This window comes from Aquarana catesbeiana, linkage group LG11 (genome assembly GCF_042186555.1).
Source record: "Aquarana catesbeiana isolate 2022-GZ linkage group LG11, ASM4218655v1, whole genome shotgun sequence".
Lineage (NCBI taxonomy): Eukaryota > Metazoa > Chordata > Amphibia > Anura > Ranidae > Aquarana > Aquarana catesbeiana.
The window spans coordinates 117,064,925-117,081,917 of record NC_133334.1 but is presented as its reverse complement, the minus strand read 5'-3'; the positions used below and the strand labels follow the sequence as shown (position 1 = coordinate 117,081,917).

Sequence of the window (16,993 nt, the reverse complement as noted above, 5' to 3'; positions counted from 1 at the left end):
CCTGCCCATACATGGTTTGAATCTTGGCCGATCCCTGTTGAACGGGCCCAAGATTCAAACAGTCTATGTCCGGGCTTAAGACATAGTCCATACCATCAAGAAATCCTCCTTGTGCAATGACAAGAAGCCAATGCTGGAGTGCATATATAAAACACTGATGGTAGCTGCTAAGAGGCTGCAGGAAATCAGCAGTACCAAGATGCAAAGGCAAATAAAAGCGAAAACAGTACTTTATTTAAAAAGGGAAAAAAGGCAATTGACACACAGTGCTTTAGCAAACTGAAAGTAGTTCAGTTATAGTTTTCTTCTTAAAGCATAACAGTGGCAGTTAACAGTAATTACAAAGCTACGTTTTCTACTAGACTGTGCAATCTGACAATAGGGATTTAAAGGCCCTGGAATAAAATGTTTATCTGACTTGGATTGGGGTAACACTGATCTTTAAGGCTCACTACTTAAAAGAACTGCTCTGTTTTCTATGCAGAAATGATGCTCAAACAAGCTGCATGACTGATGAAATTCAGTGTGTGTATGGAGCCCCTATTTGAATCTGTGTCATTAAAGCTCAAGAGAAGAGACTATGTAGCAGATCCTCAGTACACAGAGAAATTACCACAAATGTTTACCATTATTGTGTGGCCATGACAACTCGGCCACAAGAGGAAACTTGTGAAAACACAAAAGGATGGTAGCATATAATGAATGCTATATGATGCAGTATATGAACAAAACTTGTCACACACATTAAAGTGTAAGTTCACCTTTACAGAAAAATCTGTAAAGGTGAACTTACACAGGACCCCCTCCTCACCCCCCCTAGTCCCGCTGACCTGGAGCGCGGCGATATCCCATTATGAACCTTGGTATAGCAGCGCCACCGGTCCGGGTCTTAGAAATCCCCTTGGCTTTCTCTCCTCTTCTTCCCTGCTGACAGGACGGGCTACGCGGGTTCTGATTGGTCGTGCCGACCAATGAGAATGCTCCTGACGGGGTACGTTTTGGAGATTAAGCCGAGGGTATTTCTAAGCCCCGGACCGATGACGCAGCTATACCAGAGCCCATTACGAAATATCGCTGCTCCTTTTTTCTGTAAAGGTGAACTTACCCGTTAATATTTGCAAACAAAATAAGTTTCCTACTTAGAATTATAAGCTGTCAGGTTAGTAAAGCAGCAATAATTTTTTTTTAGCAGCAATATCAGAACCAATTCAATCATACAGTTTGTAGCGTACAGGCAGTCCCCTAGTTACAAACAACCGACTTACAAACGACTCCTACTTACAGACAGAGGGAGACAACAGGAAGTGAGAGGAAATCTACCCCTAGGAAGGGAAATTCACTCTTGTAAGAGTTATTATGGGAAAAAGGTACCTCCACTGATGCTTTATCACCAATCCTTGTTTCCACAACAACCCAAAATTTTCTAAATCCAACTGTCATTGGGACAGAAAGTGAGGTGAAGTCTTCTGAACAGGGGCACAGACAGCAAAACAAAAGATACAGGGGTGTTAACCCTTCCCTATGCTATCCATAAAGCTTAAAAAACTTTTTTTTGGCTGGAGCTACGCTTAAAAAATTACCTGTTCCGACTTACAAACATTCAACTTAAGAACAAACCTACAGACCCGATCTTGTTTGTAACCCGGGGACTGCCTGTACATGGATTTCCAAAACAATGGGATAAAGGAATATTCCTGAACTTTGTTTTACCTCATGGTTACTGTGAAATTGTGTAAATGCATCAATGCAGTGCATGTTATCTCAGCTTGCAGAGCTTGGATTCATTGAATGTTTACCAAAGATGTAAATATTGTGGGTATACAGCCTTATTCTACATAACTAAGCTCCATAATGCATCTTAAATAGAAAACTATCAGAGAGATTTTTACTTCAAAAGCATTTTATTAAAATAAATTTGATAAAAAAAAAAAAAAATCAGATTTAAATAAAAAAAAAATCTTTTTTTATTTTTTTTAGCAACCCTGGATTTACCTTCAACTATGTAGTGCAAGGGTCTGTCTGATTGCATACAGATTGAAAGAGTTTAGGTTTGACCTCACATTATATGGTTTTGGTAAATCTTAAGGAAAATTGTACAAGATAACGTATGGCCAGCCTTTGTGTCCAAGCACACATAGGCTTTTAGCAGCGTTTAGTGGCAGGAAAGTATAGAGGCAAGAAAAAAAAAAAAAAAACCCTGCCAGTGCATCCAGGAGCAGCAGAGTTTGGGCAGAAAAAAACGTCTGTCGCTTGTAAACATGTCTAAACCCAAGTTAACGGAGGTGCGTTTAGCGCTTAAATGTTAATTATTTTCAATAACCAGAATAAATTATTCTGGCCAATGAAATGAATTAACGCCCAAGCACTTGACGCGTGTAAACACACCTTATCGCTCATAAAATACGTCATTAGGGGAGACAGTCGTCTCTTCCTGGTTCTTGCAGTTGGTTCCCTTAATAATGAAAAGCCAAAAATAGGGGGGTGGGGTTTTGTAAAGTTCTTCTTTAAGGCTACTTTCACACTGAGGTGCTTTACAGGCGCTACAGCGCTAAAAATAGCACCTGTAAAGAGCCTCTCCTGTGTCTCCAGTGTGAAAGCCCGAGGGCTTTCACACTGGAGCGATGCGCCTGCAGGACGGGGAAAAAAAATCCTGCAAACCGCATCTTTGCAGCGCTATATGAACTGTGTATTCACCGCTCCTAAAGCGTCCCTTTCCATTACAAACAATGGGGCATCGCCGCTTTTCGGGCAGTTTTAACCCTTTTCCAGACGCTAGCGGCCGAATAGCACCGCTAAAACTACGGTAAAGCGGCACTAAATATAGCGTCGCTTTACCGCCGACGCCCGCCCCAGTCTGAAAGTAGCCTAACAACCTACATTTTTGAATTTCTATTCAAGGTGTTTTTCATCTTTTCAAGTTGAGTAAAGTTTTTCTTTTTAATATGAAAATAGTTTTCTCTAAATTGAACTGTACTTGACTCTCTCTCAATGTACCTTTTTCCACTTTGCTTCCACAGACTACACCGAAAAATCACTTTGATGGCTAATACTTTGATAAATTCCCTTTTTAAAAACACAAAGTTCAAAGATGGCTTTCATATTCCAATATAATAAACTGAATGCATCATTAATTCCTTTCTACAATGCAGTCTTGGAATTACCAATTATTATTATATAGATCTGAGAACTATTAAGACCCCATCTGCTATAAAGAACACCAACATGTCCGCCAAAAAACAATACAAAAATAAATAAAATTCAGATATTTTTTTTCCCATTACAAATCAAATTTTTTGTGTGAATATGAACACAGCCCTAAATATTTAAAATAGCTTGGAATTTAACCCATTCACTTATTTCAAAACTTCACAAATATAACAGCAAGGAATGCAGATTTATGTAGCGGTCTACAGTATTAACATCTTCAATAACGGGCACTTTCACCTCCTTCCTGCCCAGGCCAATTTTCAGCTTTCAGTGTGGTCGCGCTTTGAATGACAATTGTGCGGTCATGCAACACTGTACTCAAACAACGTTTTTATAATTTTTGTGAGACAGACATAGCTTTCTTTTGGTGGTATTTGATCAGCACTGGGTTTTTTTATTTTTTTTTGCGAAACAAACGAAAATGGGTTCTGCGAACTGATGGGTTCCCTTCATTATTTCACCAATCTCATGGCATAACCTGCTCACTGCATATTTGGATTTATTAATTTTGCCTTATATCACTTTCTAGGGATATCCTTCTCTTTGAACCCATAACTCACAACTGGGCCCTTATACAGTATAGTGTCATGAGGCAACATATTTTCATCCTCCACAAAGTTCACTTTGCCTGGCCTATTTTGTTCTCTCCTTTGTTTCCATATAAATAAAGATTTGAACAATAACGTGAATAATGCTATTACAGTTCTATATCTTATAAACCAAACACAAAACAAAACTAATATCAGTCCAGTATCTATCATAAAATGTCTATGCAAACAAAAGACCACCACCGTGAATTCTAGGTGAAATAATCTTTATATAAACCTCTGCATAATAATATGGGAAACTCCTTCAGGTGAAAAAAAAACACTCTGCTTCCACACCGGTGCCCAAATCAAAGGTTTCCTTAACAGTATGACCCTCAAAATGAGATCAAACATTTGAAAGTGATTAGCTCAAATCCTGGATATATGTTGTCGTCACTTCGCTTCACCATATATAGCTGCAATGAATGTGCAGAGAAAAGAGAATGCTCCACAGAGTGTAAAATCCATGGTATCAAAAATGTATTAAAAAACAACGCTACTCACATTTAAAAAAAAAAGATCGCTTTCGGAGGTCACACTCGTGACGTCATCACGTATTATGGAATCCAGAAGCGATTTGCGTATTCCTCTGGGGAGTTTGAGTTGTACGGCGCTATGTTTTTTATATGCGAGTATCTTTTTATTAAATAAATATTTAATAACATTGATTTTACACCATGTGGAGTGTTCTCATTATTCAATGCCCTGAGTGGCTGAAGCTACAAGTATATATGGTGAAGTGAAGTGGCGACATCATATATCTGGGATTTGAGCTAATCACTTTTAAACCTTATATTATCTCTTTTTTCAGGGTCATACTGTTCAGGTAAGCCTTTGATTTGGTCACTGGTGTTGGAGCACTGAGTGTTTTTTTCACCTGGAGGAATTTTCTACTTTATTATGCAGAGATTTATGTGAAGATTATTTCACCTAGAATTTGCGGTGGAGTTCCTTTGTTTGCGTGGACATTTTATTAGGGATACACATACTGGACTGATATTTGTTTTTGTTTTATGAGGGCTGCACTTTAGTTCGGTTAATCTAATTTTACCATTTTTGCTCAAATCGGACCACACTATAGAAGACCTCAATGTTTTAGTTCTTAAAGAGAATTTCAAAACTATCCAGGAAAGGAAAACGTTTGAACTAAGAATGATAATTCTTTTTGACACAAAAAATAATGGCCCGAATTTAGATATTGGTTTCCTTACCCATTATACTAAAGTTTTACGACCCCCTCTGTGACTATCATCCCCCCCCCCTCCATTCCATAGCTCTCCCTCTGTCTTATCTCACTAACTCTGCTGCTATCTTTATTACCATTGATTTGTATGTGTTTGTTTTTCTCTTTTTTCTCTCTCCTTTCCCTCAGAGATGTGTGTTTTTTTTTAACATTCTGCTTAAAAATGTGTTAATCAGTACTGCTTGGACTTTGAAGAAGGGGACATACCCCGGAAGCTTGTCCTGAAAAATTGTATGTTAGTGCAAATAAAAAAAGTATCACGGACAGTACTCAATTTTCTCTGCTCTTAATTGAGTACACATTACAGAGGGATATGCTCTGTTCATATTTTATGTCTGAGGTTTACAACCACTTTGGATAACACCAATTGCCAAGTTGCTGGCACACATGGCTTGCAGCTCTGCGTTGTTGTACAATATGTACAATAACATGGATTAATGTGTAATACAATAGCCACAATATGTGCATGTATTTTGTATGCTTCCCAGTGTCTGCACAAATTTGCTCTCGGTGCTCACCACAATCCAAAAACAAACTTGTACGCTAGTTGGCACATCACCATACCAATATTTGAGTGTTTTTTGGGGCCGTAACCCTAAAGTTTCAAAGTATAAATTCTATATTCTTAAAAACAAAATCTTTCGCAACAAATGTAACAGTATACGTTTCGTTCATTATTCCCAAGGCTAATTCCTAGAGAATCACAAGCCACATTTCTCCAGGATCTAACAAGAAGGTAATTGTCACTCAAGATGCATATCAGTTTATGTGCACTTTAAAGATCTTTTCCGATTTTCATTGCAAGCTACAGATATGCCTTCAGGGAAGGTGCAGGGGTCTCAAACTGGTGGCCCTCCAGCTGTTGTAGAACTACAAGTCCCATGAGGCATTGCAAGGCTGACAGTTACAAGCATGACTCCACAGGTAGAGGCATGATGGGACTTGTAGTTCCACAACAGCTGGAGGGCCGTCAGTCTGAGACCCCTGGTTTAAAGAATAAGTTCACCTTTCGTAACATGTTACACTCATATTCAGGTTGTAACATGTTACAGATGCAGCTGCCCCCATTGTGACAGTGAGCAGGGGATCTTTTCCTCCCACTCGCTGTAACAATGTTTATAAAACACGTACATGTGGGGCTCCGCCTGCCCACGTCATTCATTCACAGAGTTCTATGATGCCTCTGCGGCTGTCGGCTTGCAGTTCTCAATGAACCACCACGGCACTGTTGAGCGCTGATTGCGGGTGCAATGCTTTCAGGCTTCTACAAAAAAATTGTAGAATTGTAGAATTCTACAAAAAAATTGTTTTTTTACCTGCAAAAAAAAAAAAATGTGCATTTATTTTTTAGTTTTTTTTTTTTTTAAAGTGAACTTATCCTTTAATACTAGTGCCCAAAAGTTGTGCAGGTTTCTTGTCTGGATGTTGACTCAAATTGCATTACATGCAATGACCAGTGCAGCATTTTCATATCCTTTAACGTGTGTAAACCCCACTTCTGTGGTAAAAAAATGTAACAAAAGACATGTCTTCTCCTAAATATCCATTAGAAACATTTCCTATACAAACCATTTCATCATCTTGTCTGGTATCAAGACACTTTTGGACAGAAATTCTGAGCCCAGCAGTGTACTGCCTACAGTTAGTGCCTATTTTTTAGCCACTACACACAGAATAAAGAACATTTATTATAAATACTTACCTTTGTCCCCACACAATCCTGCACTGTGCCATCTGTAGCAGCTGTCCTCTCTTCCTGCATTGGGATATTTATTATAGCAAAAAGTAAAAAATATTGTGTTTTTTTCAAAATAGTCGTTTTTTTTGTTTATAGCGCAAAAAATAAAAACTGCAGAGGTGATCAAATACCACCAAAAGAAAGCTCTATTTGTGGGAAAAAAAAGATCAAAATGTCATATGGGTACAGTGTTGTATGACCGCGCAATTTTTATTCAAACCAGGACAATCCACCAATATCCCATTTTGATAAGGACCTACCCTATACAGCTCTGAGTGCTTACCTTCCAAATCCTCTGTTGCCTGATGAAATTGGAGTGGCACTCCCTGAAATGAAAAATAATTCTGTGAGGACAATAATCAGTACAATAAATATACAGCATTTATTAAATACTATTTTTGCTCACCATGACTCAGGGTATAACCCTTGGGCTGCCAGTGCCTGCATTTCACTTTTAAACACAGGCGGCCAATTCATTTTTAAAACGTTTTTCTTGTTTTTTATTTTTTACTTACAGCTTTCAGAGTTTGTAAAAGACCCCCCAAAACCACACATTTTCTGAAAGCACAGAACAGGTAGTATAAAAACAAGGCACTACTGATTTTTTTTTTAGGTCCAATGATGGTTGTGCAAAGGTTTTTCAAAACATAATTTTCACTAAAAATACCACTGCCACTCATAGCGTTATATTATTGTTATTTTAACCCTTTCGCTGCCAGGCCCTGTGCTCCATTTTTATACTCAGGTGGTCAGACTATTTTTGCAATTTTTCCTTTGCTTTTTTATTTTTCACTTATAGCTTTCAGAGTTTGTAAAAGACCCCCCAAACCATATATATTCTGAAAGCACATGACCAGTAGACTAAAAAGAAGGTGCTACTGATTTTTAAAAGGTCCCACGATATTTGCGCAATGGTTTATCTAAAAAATATTTTTGATAAAAATCACTAAATCATCATTATTAGCAGGTAAAAACACAGCAAATTTAACAAAATTCCTAAATATAAAAGTTTACCTGTATTGAGTTAATAAAAAATTAATATTTGTAACTTTTAAAATGCGTATTTTTGCGAAATGGTGAAAATCAAACAGAAACAAAAGTGTAAATATCCAAATTTCTGAAAAAATCTAAAGGTTTTTATTTTTCCCTTACAGCTTTCAGAATTTGTGAAAGACCCCTCAAAACTATATATTTTCTGAAAGCATATGACCTGTGGAATAAAAAGAAGGTGCTACTGATTTTTTAAGCCCCACGGTATTTGCATTAATGTTTAACAATATATTCGCAAACAATAACTAAAACCATTATTAGCAGATAAAAACAGCGAATTTTACAACATTTCTGCTAAATCCCTACTAAATATAAAAGCTTACCCTGTATGGAGTTAATAACAAAAAATTTTTACATTGCGCCTTTTTGCAAAATGGTTAAAATCAAACGCACGCATAAATGTAACTATCCAATTTTCTCTAAAAATCTGGGAGGTATTCATTCTTCCCTTACAGCTTTTAGAATTTTTTAAATACCCCCTAAACCATATATTTTCTGAAAGCATATGACCTGTAGAATTAAAAAAAAAAAAAAAAAAAGTGCTTCTGATTTTTAAAGCCTCGCGGTAATGTTTATCAAAACAACATTGTTGCTAAAAATACACTAAAACCTGCCTGGCAAACGCACCCCCCCTCCCCTAACGAGGAGCTCCAGTCTCCCCCCCCAAAAAATTTAAGTAAGCAGCTATACAAATACTGTAGCTGCTGATGTTTAATTAAGGACACTTACCTGTCCAAGGATCCAGTGATATCAGCACCTGAGCTGATTCTTCAATCGGCTTTGGGTGCAGATGCTGGCATCTTGACTAAGGGAAACACGACAGTCAAGCCTTTGGGCTTCACAGCCGGTTTCCTTCTGCGCATGAGTGAGTCGTGCTGCGCTTTGTGAATGGTCCCGCATTCTTCTGTGTGTGTCCCAGAAGGCTGCAGGGGGAAGGAGGAGGTGCCAAACAGCTTTGTAGTTTCTCGTGGCGATCTTACCCGGAAGTGGGTACCTGTCAAAATCAGCGGAGCTTTCCCTTTTGGGTAGAGCTCTGCTTTGAGCTGCAATAGGCAGTGGACAGGGTGCTGATGCCGCAATGCTTTGCGCCTACGGCCAACTTGATCCAACCTGAAGTGACGTCTTCCCCTGAACACTGCACATTCATGTCAAGGGGATGTCCCGCAACCGTGTGCAATGCATGCGGTTGATTTGTTGGTAAAATTGGGCTAAAGTTAGCAGTGAGGTGGTGTTGCATTGCCTCCTCGCCACCTATCAGTAACCTCTGAAGCTTGAGCCAAAGTGGAAGAAGAAGAAAGTCCCTTTCTCTTCAACCTGAACTGCACTGTATATGAATGAATAAAGAGTCTGTATAGACTCCTATTGATTCAAAAAAAGAGACATTGGTTCATTCACAAACTGACAGATCGTAAACAGCGTTTACGATCTATCAGTGATGAAAGAATGCAGGAGCAATCTGTAATGATCACTGGGCTGCATTTTTTCAGGAAAGGAAGGGGGCTGAAAGAATGCAGCTCCCATCCCCTGCAACACCCCCCTCCATACTGACTGCAATCTGCCAGCGGCTGCAGCCGGAGGGAGGGGAGGAGAGCCAACTAACATCATAGAGGGGGTCAGAGCAGCGTGTGGGGGGGTAGCTTTTATAAAAACTGATCATTATGTGCCTGTCCTGTAGCACTGAAAGCCAGTGGGAGGGCGGGTGGGAGAGCCAGCTAGCAGCTGCAGGGCAGGCAGCACCTGGGCATAAGGCAACTAGGGGGGCACTGGAGGGGGGGTAATCTTTTCTTGCAGTTCGATCCCGGCGTGGCTGCCCTGCAACACAAACAGCAGGCGGGAGAGCAGAGGAGCGAATGTGACAGCTGCAGGGGGATCGTAGTTTGGGGGGGGGTTTGGGGAAATAGATCAGGAAGGGTAAGGCAGTGTAAAGGAGGGATAGAGGAGGGGGGGCGACAACGACACAGTAGAGATAGCGGGTTGTACAGGAAAGTTATTTGCCGATACCCACCTATGACTGGATCCTCCCACTGGGCATCATTTTTTTAGCAGAGTGAAGAGAATCATTCTGTTAAAAGTTCTTGCTCACTGAACGATCATGAGCTTATAGCAGGGTGGGAAATGAAGCCGATGTAAGGCATACTGACCTGGCCAGCTGGAAACGGTTCTGTAGATCTGTATGCCTTACATCCATGGCAGTGAAAGGGTTAATCATTTGGTAAACCTATTTTCAAAAAAGTAAACCAGAACATGCACAAAGGAAAGCTAGATTGCCCTTCCTGTACCTGGTTTCTGGGCATGACAGGCATGCTGAAAAGCTAAGCACGGGAAGTGGAAGGAATGAAACCAGTTACGGATTCTGTGAAGAAAAAAGTCAAGTTTTTTCCCACGCAGGATAGGCAGCCTGAATAACTAATAGCTAAGCACAAGGTGTGAGAAGAGTTGGGTCAGCCATCAACTTTGTGAAGAAAAGTTGATCTTTGTACTTCAGGCACCCTGGAATCTGAAATACAAGTACATACAAAGGTTCCTGCATTGCATTATTATAGCTTCTTTCCTTTTTTTTTTTTTTTGGAACAGAGAAAAAAGAAGCCAAGCAAAAACTGCCACTAATGCCATGTGTAAACAAAGTTACACTAGTTATCAGAGGACATTTAGCTAGCAGAGATCAGTCAATGTGCATTATTGTTAGCCTTTTTTCTTACCTCATAAAGCTTGGAAGCAACAAATTTTCTACCAGTGCTGTTGGTACCTTCCATAACCACAACCTGAAACAAGAGACAGGTATAAAGAAGCTGTCATAAACACTACTTGTGTAGCTGAATGGGTCAGCCAACTATGTATGCAAGGTTTGCCAGCAGATTGTTAAAGCACTAATAAATCCCAAAACAAAAATGTAATATATTGCAGAGTTTACCCATCCTTAAAAGTGGTGACTGCATTTGTTTTCTTTACGAACCACTGGAGGAGCAACGGAGACACTTTTGGTCAATCTGGGAAGAGGGTAGTGTTAGATGCAGCTGAACTCCAGCCAACACATTTAAGCAGCTAAAGCTACAGTTTTCTACATCAGTGGATAAAAGCTGACCATTGAAAGCTCCCCTGAAAGGGTTAAATGGTTTGTTCCAACCTTTTAACTGCTTATTTTGCTGCACAGATTGGTCTGTTAAAGCAACAGCAGGTGACAGTGAAAAAAACTAAAAAAATGTATTAATATATTACGATCCTGTAGTACATGAACCTAGATAACCATTGTGTGGACTCAATGGAAGTGCTGCTAGTAGGAAAAAAAGCAGTGTGTTCTCTTGTGAAAATACAGTTAGAGTGGAATTTTATTTATTTATTTTTATGCACACTTGAAAGATATAAGTGGTGGGAAATAATAAGCCTCAATTTATGTAAAATTCATATTTATCTAGCCTTGATCTAATTGTTTAGCCTTTTTATTCTATTTTCTCATTGTGGATAGGAACATTAGAATCTCTCTGATGGTCAAAGGCCATGTGGCTTAAGCTTCTTAAAGTGAAGCTGTCATAAGAGAAGTACAGGGGCTGCGGTTGCTGGCCTCCAAACCCGCTTGCTGCATAGCTGTCTGGTCATAATACTTTTTGAATCAAAGTCCCAGAACAGAAAAATGGCAGAATTCATTATCTCTATATTTGTTCCAGGTTAATGATTCAGGAAATATTGAAGCCAAAGCATTAACATGAGAGCCAGACAAATTGCATTTAGAGAAGGAATGGTAAGCAATGGCAGGCTCTTTTTTTACAGCAGGTTCCTGTTAATCTAGCACAAGGAAGACTAGTGCTTCTTATGTAAACATCAGGATTTTTAGTTTACCTGTAAAATCCTTTTCTTGGAGCCAGTGGCTCTCGCTGCTGTATGGGCCAATGAAGAGACAGACATGGGAGAGACGCTGCTCTCATGAACATCGCAGGATTGACATGGGGTTTAAGTATAAGGGGGGGTGGGGGGGGGGGGCTGGGAAGAATAAAATGCATTAAGGTAAAAAAAATTCCGCCTTTAGAACCACTTTAATAGTCATAATTAAATGGATTATGCTGCCAACTTCAGGTGAACAGACACTATGCAGGAAAAAAAAGAAAAAAGCAGGACCCACCCAAAGAATAACCCCTGCCAGCTCAACCTTGGTTTTGTAGCAAGCATTGAGGAACACAAGCCAGAGGGAAGGGATATCTTCGTCCTGTGATTTACTCCAACAAACGTATTTTATAGGTAGACCAAAAATCCTAATTTCTTAATCGTACATGTTAGAACACAGGGAAGTTAAATAGTCATTACTACATGCAATGTCCCAAAGCAATGAATCAAAGGAGAGGGCAACACAACAAGGCCAACAAGCCCAAATCCCTAAACATAAAATGGGGAACCCTTCATCCAAAACTGGTATCTGCACAGGCAAAAATATCAACCTGATAGAACTTTGAAAAAATGTACAGAGAAGGCCAGCTAGCAGCTTTACAAACATGAACAGAAGCTTGATGCTGAACATCCCAAGAAGCACCGACACTCCTAGTGGAATGGGCCTTGGCCAAGAGAGGAACTTCACCCTTGATCCCATAGGTCTGAGAAATAAACTAGAAATGGATTTAGAAGCAGCTTAACTCTTACAAGGTCCTTCAGGCAAAAACAAGCAGGGAATCAGACTGTTGAAACTAAGCTGTAGACTTCAGATAAAAGGTGGACAGCTCGAACATCATTTAGTGTGAAGCGCTTCTCTTTGGAAGCTTAGGAGTAAGACAAAAGGAAAACTACCTTAGGAAAGAAAGAGGATTAAGGCCCCCAACATGTTATCCTGGTAAAGAACCCAAAACTTGGTGCAGCCAACTCCAAGACCCTGTGAACCAAAGTCCCAAAGACACAATCTTGCATGTAAAAAGCGTTAAAGCGGGGTTCCACCCAAATTTTGAACATTATCTCTATGCATTCTCTTCCTTGCCTAGATGCTGACATGCTGTGTAAAAAAATTTAAATCGCCGTAATTACCTTTTTTTTCCTAATCTTCTTAGCACTTCCTGGTTTTCCTCCCATGGGAGTAGGCGTGTTTCTAGCCTCTCCCAGACCTCCCACAGTCCCCTGGGAGCTAGTCTCAGGCTTCCCAGCATGCATTGTGCAACAACGTCATCACAACATCTCGGTGAATGCTGGGAGCACAGCATTCACCGCATCCAGGAAATACATGCTTGTGGGCTTCAAATGCCCACAATGAAGATGGAAACCGCCTTCAGTGAATTTTATAAGTTATTCTTTACAACGAAATCGGACACAGGCGGACTTATTACAAAGAACATGTGAGTAGATAATCATGAGAAGAAAAGTTTGTGAATGAACTCCAAAAAAAAAAAAAAACGATAGATAGGTGGACCCCCGCTTTAAGTGAATCACTTGGAGAGGTTCAAATGAAAAGCTGACAAGACAAAGTTAAGGTCCCACGGAGATAAATGGGAGGGGGAGGAGAAGCAAGCTGAGTAACATCCTGAATAAAAGGCTCTGACCAAAGAATGAGACACAACAGGTCTCTAAAAAAGCACAGCTAAGGCTAACATTTGTCTCTTGATGGTACTCAAAAGGACATTTCCATCCCAGACTCGAGAAAAACACAATCTGCCCAACAACATACAGTCGTCGAGAATGGAACTGATAAATGACACACCAAGTGAAGGTCAACTTTCTGGCCCTGAGAAGGGTAGGAAATCACAGATTCAAACTCCCCCATCTCTCAGGATCTGGGCTTCAACAGCCACACTGTCAAAGCTAGAAACTGTAAAGCAGGATGGAATTTTGGAACCCAAGACATCAGGTGCGGTCAATCTGGAAGAGCCCACAGTTTGGCTGCCAAGAGGTCTATAATGTCTACATACCATGTTCTTGGTCAAGCCAGGGTGAGCAGGATCATCAGAACGCTTTCTACCTTTATCCTGTGTAACAGGAGAGGAAGATCTGAAGTGGAGGGAAAGCATAGAGCAGGTACGGGATGCAAACTTGTCCACTTTCTTGTGAATCTGGACACCAAGAGATCCAGAGCCCCCCCATCGCAGACAAATCTCTAAACAACTCCGGGAAAAGGGCCCATTCCTTCAGTTTTAGCTGTTAGCAGCTGAGAAAATCTGCCTGGCAATCTTTCATGTCAGAAATGTGGACAGCAGAGATGGCCAGAACATTAAGCTCAGTGCGACTTCTTGTCCCTCCTTGGTTAATGGTTCACATCAAGGCTGACACATGCCACTGCAGTGGCATGGTACAACTGTACCTTTACAGGGAGATCTTAAAGGTAGGCAGACAGACCAATGCAAGAGGGCCAGCCAGATCACCTGAAGTTCCAGGATGTTAAATGGCAACTTCTGCTCCACTGATTCCCATATTACCTGAAAGGAGAGGCTCTCCAGAACACCTCCCCGGCCTGACAGGCTGGCATCTGTTGTCAAGACCTTCAATTTCGTTGGAAGGAAGGATTTCCCTGCATCCAGTATCTGCGTTGGTGTCTACCATTCCAGAGCCGCTCTAGTCTTGGGAGTCAGGTGCATTGGCTGATTCAGTTACTCCTGATATTTGTCCCATACCACCAGGATATTGAGCCAAGATCTCTGGAATGAAACACTGCAGAGGGGACTGAATCAAAGAGGACTACTATTTTCACCAGCACTCATGCATGTCTGGAGTGAGGGACCTTCCAACGTTCTTAGAGACTGCACCAGGGCTTAAAAAGACAGGCACATTTCCTGTGGAAGCAGTATCCTTGCCTGAGACATATCCAGAATTAAACTCAAGCATTGGAGGTATTGGGTCAGAGCCAAGTCCGATTTCTGAAGGTTTAGAACTCAGCCAAACCTCTCCAAGACTGTCATCTGGATGTTAAGTGTCAGTCTTCAATGCAGATGCTCTCGTAGAAGTAAGTTGTTCAGGTATCCTACAATGGAAATCCCTAGGAATCTCAACAACCCTGGAACCATGGCTAACATTTTAGTAACACCCTGGGGGCTGTGGACAGGTCGAATGGTAATGCCACAAACCGATAGTGGCAATCCTACACTGCAAAGCAAAGAAATAGTTGGTGAGGCTGGAAAATTACGATGTGTTGGTAGGCATCCTTGATGTCAATTGATGCCAGGAAGTCCCCCAGATGAAGCGAAGCAATCACTAACCAGAAAAGACTCCATCCTGAATTTTTGAACTTTCATAAACTTATTGAGACCCTTGAGGCCTAGGATAGGCCAGCCATCTACATTTAGCTTGGAAACATTCAACCAGGTTTAAGTAAAAGTCTTGAGGCCTCTACCAGCACAGGTTCAATGACCCCTTTGGACAATAATCTTTCCAGGGCCACAAAGAAAACAACTCTTTTTCGTGGATCAAAAGGCACTCTTGAGCCCATAAGGCTTGAAGGGAGACAGCAGAGAAATTCCAGCTTTTATCCTCTGTAAACTGCACTGTGGACCCAGTCATCTGAGATTTCCTGTGTCCAAATGGCTATAAAGGCCCTTAAGCCTTCTTTCGCCTGAGAGTGTGGGCAAGTCCCTTCACTGGTAGGAAGATTTGCCTCCAGGACTGGAACGCTTGGATGGATTCCAGTTCCTACGAGGCTGGGATATGGGCTTTTATTTGGAGTTCGAGGCTGGTTGCTTACGAAAAGAACTCCATTTGGACTCTGAAGGCGTTATTTATTGGCCTTCTTATCTGCAACCTTTGCTTTCTTCTTAAGTGGTAAGAGAGTACTCTTTCACAGTCACCTTATGGATGTAGGCATCCAACCTTAAAGGACAGCTTCCCAATGTACTTTCTGTAGAGAAGCTCTGTTAGCCAACACTTAAGCCATAGGATCATACCCATGTGGACAGATGTAGTGCCCACTTGTGAAAGCTGCTTTAGGAATGAATCCTTTAAGGCATCCACTGAGAAGCTCAGGGCTTTCAGAAAATCTTCCAGAAGCTGCCAAATGTCCAGCCCTTGGCACACTCCTACAGAAGTCCCTGCAGGCTGCAGGGCTACTCTCACTGGAGAGAATGATGCCTTAAACTGGGCTTTCAACCCTTAATTCATGTCTTCCAGGACATCTTCCACCAGGACTGTGTAGGTCTTATTCAAATAGGAAATAGCTGGGTCAAGAGCTGACAAACCCCATTTCTTTCAGAATTCTTTCTCCATGGGATATTAGTAAGCAAACTATTTTGGTGGCAAAATGATGCACTAGAAATGACTCTGTATGTGGGATCCAAGGACAGTCACTCTTGGACTGCTGGCCATAATAACCAATCTGGAAAGGACCCACCTCTGCCCAGATAAGGGTGTTAGGATTATCCCCAGAGATGTAAGAAGAAAGTTCCTTAGAGAGACCCAGGAAAGCATCCACCACCTTCATACACTAGAACAAAACTGAGGATTAGCCAAGCTGGGAGGGGTTATGCCTGGTTGAGGATTTCTGTCTTTTTTTTTGTTGGCCAGTGTCCATTCAACTGAAGGTGTCAGCATAACCCACGTAACAATGACTGATAACTCTTCTTTGTCCTGTGATGCACGATTAAGTAAACTACTTTTTGAAGTCAAAAGTATACCCGATTTAGTAATGATGGTAGGTGCCCTATTAATTTATTTAAATTCAAGTTTCTTTTAGCAAAGATTACACATCTATTGCTTTAGAATGAGTACACTGGTTAAGCAAGTAATTTGTCTGCCAGTACTGGCTTGGTAATGGCAAGTGGAGATCACCTACTGTTTACTCTCATAGTTGCATAGAAGGTAAGGTTGAATAAAGACAACAGTCCATCTAGTTCAACCTGTGTAGGTGTATGTGTGTCAGCGTCAAGATATCCATTCCCATATCAGTGTATGTTGTGTTGTTTAAGATGCACGTCCAAGAGTCTTTTAAAAATATCAATACTCCCCACTGACATCACCACTTGTGGAAGAGAGTTCCACATTTTTACCGCCCTGACAGTAAAACTCCCTCTGCGCTGCTTAGGATTAAACCACTTTTCCTCCAATCTCTGTGTGGTCCCTGTGTCCTCTTACACCCCCTTAGATTGAATTTGAATACCGTATTTTTCGCTCCATAAGTTGCACCTAGGTTTTATTGGAGGAAAACAAGAAAAAAAAATATTCTGAGGAGGTTACTACAAATTACCACTCACCATTCTATTGCTAGAGGTTACTACACAT

The 16,993-nt window shown here is 40.8% G+C and overlaps 1 protein-coding gene across 2 annotated transcripts in view; it reads right to left on the bottom strand.

The window, feature by feature from the left end:
• POLA2 (DNA polymerase alpha 2, accessory subunit) overlaps positions 1-16,993 on the bottom strand; it is a 143,499-nt gene that overhangs the window by 36,366 nt on the left and 90,140 nt on the right. For both annotated transcript variants that reach the window (XR_012236563.1, XM_073604936.1), the window contains exons 10-11: positions 10,525-10,587; positions 7,059-7,101 (exon numbers count right to left, since the gene is read on the bottom strand). Coding sequence is in view for 1 of the 2 variants with exons in the window: in XM_073604936.1 (XP_073461037.1) it covers positions 7,059-7,101; positions 10,525-10,587 (106 nt within the window). In the remaining variant the exon portion in view is untranslated. The remainder of the gene's footprint in view (positions 1-7,058; positions 7,102-10,524; positions 10,588-16,993) is intronic.